Genomic DNA, 15583 nt, shown 5'->3' on the forward strand with positions numbered 1-15583 from the left:
ACCCTGGAAATGCTCCAGGAACTTTGATTTGAATCCCACCATGGATGATGGTGGTATTTGAATTCAATAAAATCTAGAACAATGAGTCTTACCGCAGTGTGGGGATAAGGAAAAAAATATAACCAGGAGATTTAGAGTCTCCTCAGTTTCGGGCATTGGCTGGTGCTACAGTCAGTGTATTCCTGTTGCTACTGAGGAGAGGAGTTTCCTTGCCTTTTTTCCTCCTTGCTTAGGGAAGATATTTGTTTCTTTTTTGTTTGGGTTTCTTTAAAAAACCTTGAGTCTATTACTCCTTGTGGCAAATTAATTGGAGGGGGGAAGTTTTGATCAAGCAGTCAGTTAGCAGTCGGGTCCATTACGGCTGGCCCTGACCTAATTTACTCCAGTGAGAAAGCTGAGCATGGTTTCCCTGCCCTGCTAGCAATTGCTGCTCTGAAGTGAGCAATTAATGTATCTTAATAGCCTCATCCCATGCTGTTAGTGCTAACCCAGCATTAGAGAGGGAGCACATGTTTGTTTTTAGTTAAAACAGTGTTTAAAGGCATTGCAGGCCTGATTGAGGGTCTATTGAGAGCTAACACCTGTCCTTGCTGCTGAAATCCCTTATGTCCTGGTGGTGGAAACTGAATAAAAATTTGTGCACCTTGTGTCTTTCACTGTGTCTCACCTGCGCACACACACATGGGTGCTAGGGGAGAAAAAAGAAATCCCTTATGTCTTTCTCCTGAAAACCCTAGCCCAACTCTCCACTCACAACCAATCAGCTCTGACCTGGGTTTCAGTGATAATCCTAGTCCTCAGGTGGGTGCTCAGTGGAGCTGCTTCTCAATAAAGTGGCTGGCAGCAACCAAGACTTTTATCCTGGACTCCTTGACCCCAGGGAAAGCCCCACTGCTGGCTTGTCAAGTGCCCGAGTGGAAAAAGGCACAGAAGATCTTCCCAAAAATTAGTGACACTGTGCAGTTGCCAGCTGTCTGGCCAATGGCCAAGATCCTGACACTGCCACACAATTCAACGGATTGGGTAGGATTTACATTCCCAGGTCCTAATTATGCTGCTGGGATCAAATGTGGACTGGGAATCCACAAATGGACACAGACATTTTGGAGGAGTACAATTGGTGATTGGGTACAGTAATTGGGGAAATCAAATAAATTACATCAATTGTGAACCATTAAGTAATGGAATTAGAGAAATACATCATAATCTTCCCATCCTCATTTTGCTATAAATGTTTATATAGAATCACAGTATTATGTGAAAAGAGACTGCATGACTTTAAAATGAAGACCTCTAAAACCTGAAGGGCCAACAGGATGCCTTCCAGCAAGATCAACAACCCCATCATCAGAAGGGTTTCGAGGGGAACATTGTTGAAACATATAATGAGGATGTGTAGGTCCTTCCACTCCTGGTTGTCAGTGGGAAAAGGGATAAATAAGAGGACCAAAAGGGTTAGGCCCATCAGACATGTGAGAGAGTGATCCCACAGTAAAGGCACTGCTACCGTTGCGACCAAATATTGGAGTGGCATCTTCCACATTGATTGAAGTCTCTGGCTCCAAGGTTTACCCTCCCTGCTACTGATGACCTCCTGACACTATGGTAGCCTGCAAGCCCATAGGAAAGTCCAGCATCAGAAAAATGCCTTGATTCATTCTTTATTGGCCTGTGCAGGTAGCCAGTCCCACCATCAGCCTGACTCCTGTGTAATCCCATGAAGGCAGCGAGGTATCAAGGAACTGTCCCAAAAGAATTTCCTTCTTCATTTTTAAAAATCTCACAACACCAGGTTATAGTCCAACAGGTTTATTTGAAAATACAAGCTTCTGGATTGCTTCTCCTTCATCTGGTGACTAGTGGGGCAGGATCATAGGACATAGAATTTATGGTAAAAAAAGCTAAGTGTCATACAATGATGCGATGTCTTGTACAAACCTAGATTGCTGTGAAGTCTTTAATCACTTAGAATTTGGATGCAGGTTTCAGTTGATTAATATGTAAATCCCAGAATTTCTTTCAAGTTACAGCTTCGAGATAACAAGGCTTTATCAATACAAAAAAGGGACATCTCAGCTCAGACAATGCATTATGGATGTCAGCTTCGAGTCTGTCTGTATCCCAACCTTGAGTCAGACTAGTTATATTTCCAAAGTCGGAATTTATAAAATGTCACATGGACTGACTGCCTACAGATTGTGTGCTTTTTGAACAAAATAGAATGCATCTGCAAATGCTTATTCACTCCATAGACTTGTGTGTGCGTGTGTGTCGGGGAGAGAGAGGGAGAGGGTCTGAGGGTGTGTGTGTTTGTAAGAGTGTGTGTGTACTTGTGCATGCTTAATAGAATGCATGCAAGTGTGACGGAGTATATGCCTGTGAGAGGGTATCTGCATGAGTTTGTGTGTGTATGTGTGAGAAAGAGAAAGCATGTGTATGAGAGAGGGTCTGTGTGAGTGTGTTCATATGTGAGTGTGTGTGTATGTGTGCTTGAGTGTGAGTATGTGTGTGAGTGTATAGTGTGGTGGGGTGGGGTCACCTGTAGTGTGACATGAACCCAAGGTACCAAGGTCCTCATGGATACTGAACTTGGCTATCAGCCTCTGCTCAGTGACTTTGTGTTGTTGCATGTCCCAAAGTCTACCCCAACGCCACTCAGTGTGCCTCCAAGTGCCATTGAAAATTTAGCTTTCTGTTATGAGTTACAAATGAATTAACAACTTGTGGCATTCAAAGAAGTACAATATGGTACAAAATACCCCAAGTTGCTGAGCAATTTGCTGCACTGCACCATTAGTTTTATATTAGTGACATCTCATGCTTAACCTCCCTGCAATTTTCAGGAAGTTCCTGCATTGGCACATTGATTGCAATTAAACTTGACATTGAAAGCTAAGTCTAATATTAACAGTGCTAGGTATTTTTATAATAATGTGATAATTACGAATAAATCCCAAACTATTTCCAGGAAGAGAGCAATTATATCCCTGGAGTCTTATTCTTGCAAGTTGTGAATTGTTGTTGGGAGATTTTCAAAAAATACTTTTATTTCCTTTCACTTTCTGTCTTCTGTTTTCACTCAGCACCTAATTTGAAACTGAATTTACACTCAATCCTCGGCCAATTTCTCAATCTTTTGATCTCATTGGCTAAGAAAATAGACCATCCAACTGTTCACCAAGGTTTCAGAAGCCCTCTTGCAGGCTTTGATGCTTCATTATCAGCTTAAACATCCAGAAACATTGTGGGAAAGAAAGATTTTCAAACTTAAAACATGCACAAAGAAGTCTAACAGGACACACTCTGGGATGCTCTGCTACAATAAAACCTGGAGCAATCCTTCCAAATTTATATAGTGCAGGATCATTATTAGAGTTTAGAGCTACTTATAGTATAACCATTAGTAAAGAGATCAGGTAGATCCCTATTAATAAAGAAGGTAGAATAAGCAGGGAATAATCCTGAGTGCATGAACAACAGCATTTAAGATAATCAGTTAATTTCATAATCTGACTCATTTGCATTTGTGAGAAGCAACAAACGTTCATGCACAGTATCCTTCTCTCTGCATCCAAAAGGAATCTGATCAAGCATTGTTTCTTTGAATTACCCAAGAGCTTGGGGATTGTTGTCAATTTCTGAGCCAGTTTCCAACAAATCAGCCTTCTATTTCTCCTGTCACAGAAATTATTGCATTTGTTTGAAATTTTGGCATTTGCCCTGAGGTACAAAATGCAAAACTTCAATAATGTTTGGTTTTTCAACATTGTGCAAATATCTCTGTTTTTAAATACCCCCAAGAGAGTGTTGAATAAAATTAACCCTTTTCTAAATGAAATGGATGGTGTGGAATTTATCTTGAACTTTGGGCATTGTGTAAAACAGACTCCAGATTCACTATCTCCTATTTCAAAACAGTCACCCTCCAACCTGAATGCATTATACCCGAAGTATGCCAAGTTAGTTGATCTCATTGGAGATCTGGTAAAGGTACTGCAGTTGACCTGTTAGTGCTGGACAACATTTATAATGATACAAAAGCAAAACAATTTGAAATTGAACAGGAAAACTCAGCAGATCTGGCAGTATCTATGCAGAAAGAAATAAAGTTAATGGTCAGGAATTTCCTAGTACATAGTGATTCATGATATTGGGACCATATGCAGATCACAAACCAGCAGTGGCAGCCTGCTGGTGCATAGCTGCACTTTTCCTGACACTGCCAATTTAGCGGCAGTGCAAGGTGCATTATACAATGAGGAATACATACTGGTTCTCCATGCTAATGACCTAGTAGAAAGTTGACTTCCCTGCCGCCTTGGCGACACCACTGAGAAAGGTGGCCACTATTGAGGCTTGAAGGGGAATGAGAAAACAAGTAGAAAATATTTTCCTGTGCCAGACAGGCTCAAGCACTGAGAAAAACATCATCTATGCTTGGAGGACCATCAATTCGATGAAAGACACTCTTTAGTCTGCCCAGAACTTGTTGGTCTTCCAGAGCAAGGAGGTGACCATGACTAACTTGCAGACTGCCACATTCCAAGGTCTAGGACTACGTGCTGAGGGACGGACTAAAGCTTGGGGCAGCTGTAAGGAAAGACCACGATCTAAGGTCTTCCTACCAAAGTTAAATGGGAGTCTGGTCTGTTATCAGACCCACCCCCTGGTGCCTCAAATATCTGTAAACATATTATGCAAGTGACAAATGTCTTGTGTTTGTTTGCTAGATAGAGTCACACTCCAATATTTGTTTCATTATATGCTACTGTTTTAGTGACTATAAATATATTGTGATATTTTTATGAATAAAACATTTGTTTTGTTTTTTTTTTAGAAATGGTCCTTTCACCAGTGATGCTGGGCCCACAAGGATGCCCACTGGGAGTGCCTTGTGCCTTGCAGTCCCTGGATCCCCTTAGCATCACTCTGGAAGCTACACTGGGAGGCTAGCTCCAAGTAGCTGGAGGCCACCCTATGCAGAGACAGTGTCAGCCCTCTGGCCCTGGAAAAATGTCTATCAATTGCCACTTTAATTATGTAAAGTGACCACCTATTTCCAGTCCGGAGTCAGCAGCAGCACTGTGTATGGAAGCCCTTCTAATCTACTTCCCTGGCTTTTATTGAGAGCCACAACTCTAATAGCTCACCAGATGATAACGAGTAAACTCACCGTCAATGTATCAGGACTGTAATTTGTTGAGCATTTCAAGTATCTCTGTTTTTATTCAGAATGATACTACAGGAAAGTGTAAATGTCTATAAATCAGACATACATAGTAGCATCTTGTTTGCAATAGTAACCCAAAAATTTGCATGTGTGTTAATCGTTGTCCTTTAAGCATACTTGTAGAGGTTTTAATTTAGGATATATTTTCTTGAACAAAAAAATAGTAATATAAATAACACCAGATACAAAGCTATTCCTTCAGCTGTATCTGTGTTTTTTTAAAACATATCATCTATGTTTCCAAGTTATCTGCTGTGGTCAGTGTAAGAGCTATCCTAAAAGAGATAGAGAACATTTCTTTTTAACAAAGAATAACTCATATTTGGTGACAGATTCCAGGCAATAATTCAGTCTCAGGTTGTGCTGACTCAAGAAAAAACTGATCTTGTTACACTCACGGTTTTAGATGTCATCAGAGCTGCTTATTGAATTGCACTGCCAGTCATTATTAACCTCTGTCAGCTTTAGTAGGCACAAAGGGCCTAATCTTTCCAGGGAGATGGAGCGTGGTGGAATGGGGTAGAGGGAAGTGGTCTTGTTGGGGAAATGGTGGGGAATGGCCAAAGTAGGTCACAGAATCTGACAAGACCAAGAATGAGGAGGAGGTGTTGAATTTAACACAAGAATCTCACGATCATGGTGGTATTCTAGAACAGTAGGTAATGAAAAGCTGTGCAGCCAGAAAAATGACAGTCTAGTTGGTTGTCAAGGCACTTACCAGTAGTAAACTCTATGGGATGAGAGGGGTCACTAATCATGGCTGAAGTAAAATGGCCAGAGTGTATATTTCTAGAATAGGTTTCCCAATTACTCTGCTAACTACTTTAAGATGAGATGTATGATATTTAAATGCATCACTTAATGACATTTCTTAATTCTGAAAAATTTTGGAAACTATCCTCATTCCTGGTGATATCATGACCATAGCTTATTAGTTCTAGTAGGATGGGTGTGTAAGGAGGATGAAGGGAATCAGCAGCAAAGACAAAAGATGATTCTAAGAGGGACCAAGTCTTTACTTACCAATGCAAGGTCCCTCATTCAAGCACTACATGGCCTTTGAATATGAATGTCCTCACCCTTGCAGACTTCATGCAATTATTTTAAAAGCCACAATTGGTGGAAGGATAGGAAGACCGCCCATAGACCTTTCCATCCTGAACTCAATCAGAGTGGAGACAAGAAGCTCTCAGGCTCTCCGGCCCCCCTCCCTCCTACCTAATGTCCAACATCAAAGTTCCCACAGAGGAGTGCACATGATTCTATCCAGTTACCCCAGCTGCTATACTTTAAGAAGGTTTTCTTTAGCTTTAAAGCATGTTGAGGTCCTATGGGCAAGAAAGACACTTGATAAATACATTTTTCTTTGAAATTAGCAGGATGTTTTTGCTAATGCATGTGTTACAGATGAAATATGTTACTCCATGAGAAACTACTGTCACTGTAAAAGTGTCCAGGCTAGTTATCGTCTTCAGTTCTCGGTCCAAAAGTAAGCCTGACCCGCAGCTCCATGGCTTCTGTTATGACTAACACAGATTCATATGAATCCTCCAGCCCAAACTAGGATTGAATCCTATGCTGTTGGCATCATTCGGATGTGTAAGTTGTAGCTCAGGAGACATGAATAGTGATGGTACTGTCTCCACATTTTTTCAATCACAGGGCTGACCAGGAATCTGTCCTGTTCTTATTACCAATCTTCGGCATTTGTTGGAATGATTCGTATTCGATCTGTTTAGCTGCTTTTTAAGTATACCATCCTTGACTATCAAGTTCCTGCAATGCATTTAAATTTAAAGCTTCTGGCTTCCAATATCAATTATGATTTATTTATGCAACATTCAAATTATGCATCCAAACTGAGTTCCTCTCTCAGCAGTTACAGCTTTTCACCATGGTTGGGATGTAGTTACATGTGGTGCTATCTTGAGACTGACTAGTATAAGTTCAACCAAGATGTGACCCAAATAATAAATGTCCCTTTTGTTCTGGTTTGGAATAGGGAGATTGTCAGAGGGTGAGCTGTTCATCGTAGCTTAAGCAGAAGAACACTAAAAATACTGGAAAACTGCAATTCTGATTTTTGAATCATTTCTTAGGTTTCTGTCAAACTTTAGCCCACTAAAGTTATACATGATTTGTACATGATTTGGAGATGCCAGTGTTGGACTGGGGTGTACAAAGTTACAAATCACACAATCACCTGATGAAGGAGCGATGCTCCGAAAGCTAGTGCTTCCAATTAAACCTGTTGGACAATAACCTGGTGTTGTGTGATTTGTAAATTTATACAGAATGCCTAAAAGAACTTTGCCAAAAATTTGTTTCCATCACTTTTTGTCTGAACTGCTCTAGTTCCCATCTGAGCAAAGGAAGTTACGGCATAGTAAAAGGTGTATTTTGGGAGGCTCAGTGGTTAACATTGTGGCCTCACAGCACAGGGAACACAGGTTCAATTCCAGCTGCAGGCAACTGTCTGTGTGGAGTTTGCATATTCCACATGTGTCTGTATGAGATTTCTCCAGGTGCTTTGGTTTCCTCTCATAGTCCAAAGATGTGTGGGGGAGGTGGATTGAACATGCTAAATTGGTTTCCAGGGATCTGCAGTCTACATGGATTAGCCATGGGAAATACAGAGGTAGGGAGGTTGGTCTGAATGGAGGTTTGGCGTTGACGCAATAGGCCAAATGGCCTGCTTTCACAGTGTAGGGATTTTCTACATGTATTTCTGAAATTAAATCACTATTATGAAGGAGTCTGCACTTTGAAAAGTTCACAGAACTGTAGAATATTAAATTTTGTACCATCAGGTGTTATGAAATTTTCAGATATACTTTGACAAAAATATAAAATGATATGTATTTTCAGTGAGTTGCAATGTAATCTAGTCAAAAACTTCACAAAAAAAACTTGTCACTTTATCAGGATCTTATAGGCATTGTTAGATGACAACCATATAATACTGTTTAATTTAGACAGTTTTTAACTTTATATTAAAATGCTACTGTGGCTATTTAAGTGAGTTAAATTGGGATTGCTCAGTGTTTGTTTACTGTGGAGGATGTTTCTATCATTATTAGTAAGGCTGCATGTATAAGACCAGAAAACCCAGTTTATAGATGAAGTGACAGAAAGCATATTCCTGATAATAGCTGCAATAGCAATGGCCAGAACCATTTTCTTGATATCACAAGTAATTGACATTAAATATACTGACATGTAACAACGGCATCCAAAATGATTTGGAAAAAAAACAGAATAAACAAACTAATTTATGAGTTCAATATTGTAATCTAAATTTAGCACTATATGAAATTTTCATATCAACTTTTGCCCTCCACTTGAAATCTTAGTTTCAGCCCTGTCTCAGGGATCTTCATTAAATAAAAAAATCTAACACGCTGTTTTGAAGACAAGCTGGGGAGTTAGAACATAGAACAATACAGCGCAGAACCGGCCCTTCAGCCCTCGATGTTGCTCCAACTTGTGAACTATTCTCAGCTCGTCCCATTACACTATCCTAAAATCATCCATGTGCTTATCTAAAGATTGTTTAAATCTCCTTAATGTGGCTGAGTTGACTACATTGGCAGGTAGGGCATTCCACGCTCTTACCTCTCTCTGTGTAAAGAACCTGCCTCTGACACCTGTCTTAAATCTATCACCCCTCAATTTGTAGTTATGCCCCCTCATACAACCTGATGTCATTATCCTAGGAAAAAGACTTTCACTGTCTACCCTATCTAATCCTCTGATCATCTTGTATGTTTCTATCAAATCCCTCTTAGCCTTCTTATTTCCAATGAGAACAGACCCAAGTCTCTCAGCCTTTCCTCATAAGACCTTCTCTCCAGACCAGGCAACATCCTGGTAAATTTCCTCTGCACCTTTTCCAATGCTTCCACATCCTTCCCGGAATATAGGGGCCAGAACTGTACACAATATTCCAAGTGTGGCCGCACCAGCATTTTGTATAGTTGTAGCATAATACTGCGGCTCAGTCAGTCAGAGTTCAGTCAGTGTTCTGGTGATTACATATGTCTCAACCTGCACCACTAAAACTGGGCTCTTACTGCCTGCAAATTATTTGCGACGTCTCCTACATTACTATATTGGTTACACTTTTAAGAAGTCTTCATTGGTTGTAAAACATTTAGGGATATCAGTTGGTTGTAAGGGGTGCTTTTTAAATGGAGGAAATGCAAGTAACAGATCTGTACATGTGTTCAAACAGTCAATGGCTTGCACCAACATTGAAGAAAAAAAAGACTTGCAGGTAAAGATCAGCTTTAACAATCTGAGGATGTCACAAAGTGTTTTCCAGCCAACTCAGTACTTTTGAATTGTAGTTGCCACTGTAACATGGAAGGAATATAGCAGCCCGTTAGCAAAGTGTTCATCAGCAGCAGCACCATTCATTCTTCAGCAACACAGGAATAATCTGTAAAGTGTAAAGAAGGCATCAGATAACTTACAGACTATTCTAGCTTTCCTACTAACAACATGTTATATTTGAGTGGATCTGTATTTGAAATTTCAAAAATTATATGATAAAATATTAAGTGTTGGTCTTGATTTCCACAGATATCCCTAACTCTACATGGGTCATTTTTATGAATGACATTGTGTGGTTTATTGTAAGGCAGTATGGGGCTGAAATTGAAGCATTTTTCTGATGGAGAGGTGACGGTGAGTTGCTCAGGGTCCAATTGATTTACCACAACTCAGTCACCACCAGAAGTTAGTGACATTTGAGTTTTCCTGACAGCACAGAAGAGGAAATTTAATAGAAGTTGTCAAAATTATGAAGAGTTGTGATACAGCGATTTTGGAGAAGATTTGTAGCTCAGGTTGTGGATTGGGTTGTAAATTTGCTTGCTGAGCTGGTAGATTTGTTCTCAGAGGTTTCGTCACCATGCTAGGTAACATCATCAGTGAGCCTCCAATGAAGCTCTGGTGTCCTGTCCCACTTGCTATTTATGTGTCTTGGTTTGTGGTGGTGGGTGATATCATTTCCAGTTATGTTTCTGAGAGGTTGGTAAGTGGGGTCCAAATCGATATGTTTGTTAATGGAGTTCTGGTTTGAACTCCAGGTCTCTAGGAATTCCTGTGCGTTCTTTGTTTAGCCTGTCCCAGGATGGATGTATTGTCCCAGTCGGACTGGTGTCCCTTTTCAACTGTGTATATGGATATTAGTGATAGTCGGTCACGTCTTTTGGTGGCTAGTTGGTGCTCATGTATCCTGGTGGCTAGTTTCCTGCCTGTCTGTCTGATGTAATGTTTGTTGCAGCCCTTACAGGATATTTTGTAGATGTCATTTGTTCTGCTGGTTGTTGATATGAGGTCCTTTAAATTCATCAGGAGCTGTTTGTGCGATGGTAGGTTTGTGGGCTACCATGATGCCTAGAGGCCGGAGTAGTCTGGTTGTCATCTCTGAGATGTCTTTAATGTATGGTAGGGTGGCAGAGTCTCTGTATTTTCTAGTTTAGGTCTGTGGTGGAGGAATTGGCAGACTGTACTTATTGGTTACCCATTGTTCCTGAATACATCGTATAGGTTATACCAACAACCAGCAGAACAAATGTCATCTACAAAATAATCTGTGAGGACTACAACAAGCATTGCATTGGACAGACGGGCAGGAAACTAGCCACCAGGATACATGAGCACCAACTAGCCACCAAAAGACATGACCAACTAACAGTGGTATCCATACACACAGGCGAAGAGGGGCACCAGTTCAACTGGGACAATACATCCACCCTGGGACAGGCTAAACAGTGCACAGGAATTCCTAGAGGCCTGGCATTCAAACTGGCATCCATTAGCAAACATATCGATTTGGACCCCATTTACCAACCTCTCAGAAAAAGAACTGGAGTGATATCACCCACCACAACAAACCAAGACAGATCAATAGCAATTGGGACAAAACACCAGCGCTTCACTGGAGGCTCACTGATGATGTTACCTAGCATGGTGATGAAACACCTGAAAACAAAACTACCAGCTCAGCAAGCCAGTTTACAAACAGTTGTGAAACAGGAAATAAAGAGAAGTTGTTTACAAGGGTGGAAGTGTGAGAAACCAGGAACAGGTAGGACAAGGACAATAGTGGGAAGTTGTGTGTGCAGTCAGAGAAGATAGGGGAAGTGCTAAATGAATATTTTTTGTCAGCATTCACACTGGATAAAGACAGCATTGTTGAGGAGATTTGGCTTTGATCTTTATGTCGTCACTGTCTACAGGAATAGTACCAGAAGACTGGAGGATACAAATGTTGTTCCCTTGTTCAAGAAGGGGAGTAGAGACAACCCTGGTCATTTTCGACCAGTGAGCTTTACGTCGGTTTTGGATAAAGTGTTGGAAAAGGTTATAAGAGATAGGATTTATAATCATCTTGATAACAATAAGTTTATAAGCAATAGTCAACATGGTTTTGTGAGGGGTAGTCGTGCCTCACAAACCTTATTGAGTTCTTTGAGAAGGTGACCAAACAGGTGGATGAGGGCAACGCTGTTGATGTGTATATGGATTTCAATAAGGCGTTTGATAAGGTTTACCACAGTAGGCTATTGCATAAAATACAGAGGCATGGGATAAAGGGCGATTTAGCAGTTTGGATCAGAAATTGGCTAGTTATAAGAAAATAGAGGGTGGTGGTTGATGGTAAATATTCATCTTGGAGTTCAGTTACTAGTAGTGTACTGCAAGGATTTGTTTTTGGGTCCACTGCTGTTTGTCATTTTTATAAATGACCTGGATGAGGGCATAGAAGGATGGGTTAGTAAATTTGCAGATGACACTAAGGTCAGTACAGTTGTGGATAGTGCAGAACGATATTGTAGGTTACAGAGGGACATCAATAAACTGCAGAACTGGGCTGAGAGATGGCAAATGGAGTTTAATGTGGAAAAGTGTGAGATGATTCACTTTGGAAGGAGCAACAGGAATGCAGAGTATTGAGCTAATGGTAAGATTCTTGATAGTGTAGATGAACTGAGAGATCTTGGTGTCCATGTACATAGATCTCTCAAAGTTGCCACTCAAGTTGATAGGGCTGTTAAGAAGGCAGATGGTGTGTTAGGTTTTATTAGTAGAGGGATCGAGTTTCGGAAACATGAGGTCATGCTGCAGCTGTCCAAAACTCTGGTGCGTCCACACTTGGAGTATTATGTGCAGTTCTGGTCACTGCATTATAGGAAGGATGTGAAAGGTTTGGAAAGGGTTCAGAGGAGACTTACTGGGATGTTGCCTGGTATGGAGAAAAGGTCTTATGAGGAAAGTTTGAGGGATTTGAGGCTGTTTTCGTTAGAGAAGGTTAAGAGGTGACTTAATTGAGACATATAAGATAATCAGAGGGTTAGATCAGGTGGACAGTGTTGGATAGTACAAGGGGGCATAGCTTCATATTGAGGGGTGATAGATAATAGGACAGATGTCAGAAGTCGTTTCTTTACTCAGAGAGGAGTAGGAGCGTGGAACGCACTGCCTGCAACAGTTGTAGACTTGCCACCTTTACAGGCATTTAAATGGTGATTGGATAGGCATATGGACAAGAATGGAATAGTGTAGGTTAGATAGGCTTCAGATTGGTTTCACAGGATGGTGTAACATCGAGGGCTGAAGGCCCTGTACTGTACTGTAACGTTCTATGTTCTAGGTATGTGAGTTCATCGACAAAGGACCCAGAGTTGACATGAGGAATAAATGATTTAGGGATGAGTCTTTATGATCTGGAATTCACTGTCTGAAATGCTGATAGAAGCATATTCATAATTTTAAAAAGAATTGGATAAGTGAAGGGGACAAACTTGTAGGGCAACAGGGAAAAGAGCAGAGGGACAAGGGATTTTTTCTCAAGGGCCAGCACAAAGACAATGGGCTGAACTGTCTCCCTCTGTACCATATTATCCTGTGATTCTATGTAGGTGTGGGTCTGGGTGGTATACTCTTCAGAGGGTCAGTGTGAACTCGACGAACTGAATGGCCTGCTTCCATGTTATAGGGATTCTATGATTTCAGGACTCTTAAGTCGATGACTTCAAAGAAATGTTGGGGGTCACTATGAGTAAAGAACTGTCTAACCTGAAGCCACTTGGTGTTTGAATATTGTTAATATTGTAACCATAGATTAGAAACAAATTCTACGTTTATTTGACAATTTACCTCGGTCATTAAACAGAATCTGGGTTTACAATGAACACAAAGGTATCCTGGGCACAGTGGGTAGGGAGGTTACAGCGTACTGAAGTGTGCTTGGTGGAATTAAAAACAATGTAGGAACGCCCAAGCTTAACACCCGAGGGTGACACGTCTGATTGGACTTTGTCTGATTGTGTTCTGTCCTTGTTTATCCCTGTGCTCCATCTGGAATGCTTAGAAGGAGAGGCTGTAATGAGTGGCGGTGTTGAAACGTGAATGATACATTAGCTTTAGACACAGCGTGAGTGTGGCCGGGCAGCGCCGCCGCCTTGGGCTGAGACAGAAATAGACAGCGGCTGTGGGTTTGCACAAACATTTCCGCGGTCTGGGTGCACTGGCTGGTAGAGCCGAGCACGGGGCTCGGCAGGAGCTCACCTGCACTCAGCGTTTCCCCGTGGGATCGCGGTTTCAGTTCGGGAGCTGGGGTCCGGTTTCGCACCTGATCACTTGGAACCAATCCGAATCCAATGCCAACCCTGTCAGAACTGGAAACGTGGCTCAGTGCTCCAGGGAAACACTCCCACAGTGACTGTCAGTGAAGGGCGGTCTCAGCTGAGGCCACTTGCTGTTGGAATATTGTAACCACATCTTCAAATCAAACTCTTAGTTTATTTGACAATTCATCTCGGCAATTAAACACTAACAGTGGATTCGGAATCATTTCTGGGAACAGCTGCACATAGGGATCGAGGGGCTCTCCCACAGTGGGTTGGGGAGGGTTATTCCTGGCTCTGGGGGTGGGTGGGGGAGCGGAGGGTTATTCCTGGCTCTGGGTGGGGTTGGGGCGGGAGGAGGGTTATTCCTGGTTCTGGGGGTGGGTGGGGGGTAGAGGGTTATTCCTGGCTCTGGGGTGGGGGAGCGGAGGGTTATTGCTGGCTCTGGGGTGCGTGTAACAGCGGCGCTCTCCCACTGGGTGGGGTGGGGGGAATCTCCTGTCTCTGGGAAGGGGGGGCTGTGGGGATTTAGCGGTGTGCCAGGGCCGTGCTCTGGGAGATCAGGGCGAGGCAACTGAACCGGCTGGAAATGAACCTTTGTGCAGGTGCCCCTCGCTAACCTCTCACACAGATAGATGCACTGTCTCCCCCCTGCCCGTCCCCGAGTCAATGTGTCTGACCTTGAGCAGCCCACCTTGACTGCAGCTTTATAGTGCCAGCACTCTATCTATTATTTAACCCCCCGCTGGGAAACGGAGAAAGCTCCATTCCATTTGACCACTTCCTGTTTCAATATTCAGTAAAACCCACCGTGCCTGGTGCTAGCTGCGGTCCTGAACTGACAGGGGCTGCTAAAAATGTGGGATCACGGACTTGCTGTCCATTTGAAGGTGACCAGAGGTGCAGGGCACTGCTGATGGCTCTCCTGAAAGCCTGGGAGAGACAGAGCTTTGTGCTAAACCCATTAGTCTAATGCTCCCATCTGTTAGCACAGAGTGTCAGTGAATGTTCGCTGTCATTCCGCCGCTTGGTTCGGGAATCTCTCCCCTCCCCGACAGAGGCTGGCCGCCCGGAAGGCGGGGTCTCACATCCAGGAAAGTGCTGGAGTTGAGGCCAAGCTGAGGATTTCAGGGCGGTCTCAGGAGGTGCTCGGAGCTCAGCAGCAGCCTGACTGTCCCCGGCTCCACTGACAGGGCAGAGTCCACACCTAATCTCCAACTGGCTTCTGTCCAGGAAAGTACCTTTAAACCAGGAGCATGTCCGATTCGGATGACCTGAGTGAGTTTGGATTTATCGTTGACAGGATCTCCAGAGGCGAGGTAGGTGTGGACAGCAGGACAGGCGATGGCTTCGCTCCATCCAACCCTCCAAGCTCTGTCCGTAGTGAACACAGTCAGTGAATCCCGTCTGTCTCCTTCAAGCTTTCAAGGCGCTGATCCCAGCTCCTTTCTCTCTCACACACACACTGTCTGAGTCTGGGCTGCTCCTCTCTAGCGTCTGCCTGAATGAGTCCCTTTCTCATGTCCGCTTCAGTTCCACTGAGCTGTGTGTACACACCTCCCTGTACCAGCTATCTCTGGGTAATCCCCCTCGCCTCTCCAGCCACCTCCACCATCAGTGCAAACTTGATCTGAACCCCCCCTCCCCCCAATCAGTCACAATGTGCCGATCCTCGGACAGACACGTATTACTAACTACAGCTTTATGTAACAGT

The 15583-nt window shown here is 42.7% G+C and overlaps 1 protein-coding gene and 1 long non-coding RNA gene across 11 annotated transcripts in view; one reads left to right on the plus strand and one right to left on the minus strand.

The window, feature by feature from the left end:
- trim36 (tripartite motif containing 36) overlaps positions 1 to 15583 on the plus strand; it is a 161152-nt gene that overhangs the window by 25728 nt on the left and 119841 nt on the right. For 3 of the 9 annotated variants that reach the window (XM_087998539.1, XM_087998543.1, XM_043710991.2), the window contains exon 1: positions 14741 to 15188. The exons of 1 other annotated variant lie outside the window; for it this stretch is intronic. In XM_087998539.1, coding sequence (XP_087854665.1) covers positions 15126 to 15188 — 63 coding nt within the window. In that variant the 5' untranslated portion in view covers positions 14741 to 15125. Of the gene's footprint in view, positions 1 to 14731; positions 15189 to 15583 lie in introns of those variants that run through there. 5 more of the 9 variants (XM_087998524.1, XM_087998529.1, XM_087998551.1 and 2 more) reach the window with 4 other exon arrangements.
- LOC122560386 (uncharacterized) lies at positions 1461 to 15446 on the minus strand. 2 transcript variants are annotated; one of them, XR_006314735.2, is made up of 3 exons: positions 15111 to 15446; positions 13811 to 14000; positions 1461 to 9671 (listed from the first exon to the last, which is right to left on the minus strand). It is a non-coding gene; the product is annotated as an uncharacterized LOC122560386 (long non-coding RNA). The 2 variants fall into 2 exon arrangements; XR_006314731.2 differs by lacking the exon at positions 15111 to 15446 and adding an exon at positions 14680 to 14785.

Source organism: Chiloscyllium plagiosum, unplaced genomic scaffold (genome assembly GCF_037043375.1).
Source record: "Chiloscyllium plagiosum isolate Xiang-an unplaced genomic scaffold, Cpla_swu_hap1 HiC_scaffold_2, whole genome shotgun sequence".
NCBI lineage: Eukaryota > Metazoa > Chordata > Chondrichthyes > Orectolobiformes > Hemiscylliidae > Chiloscyllium > Chiloscyllium plagiosum.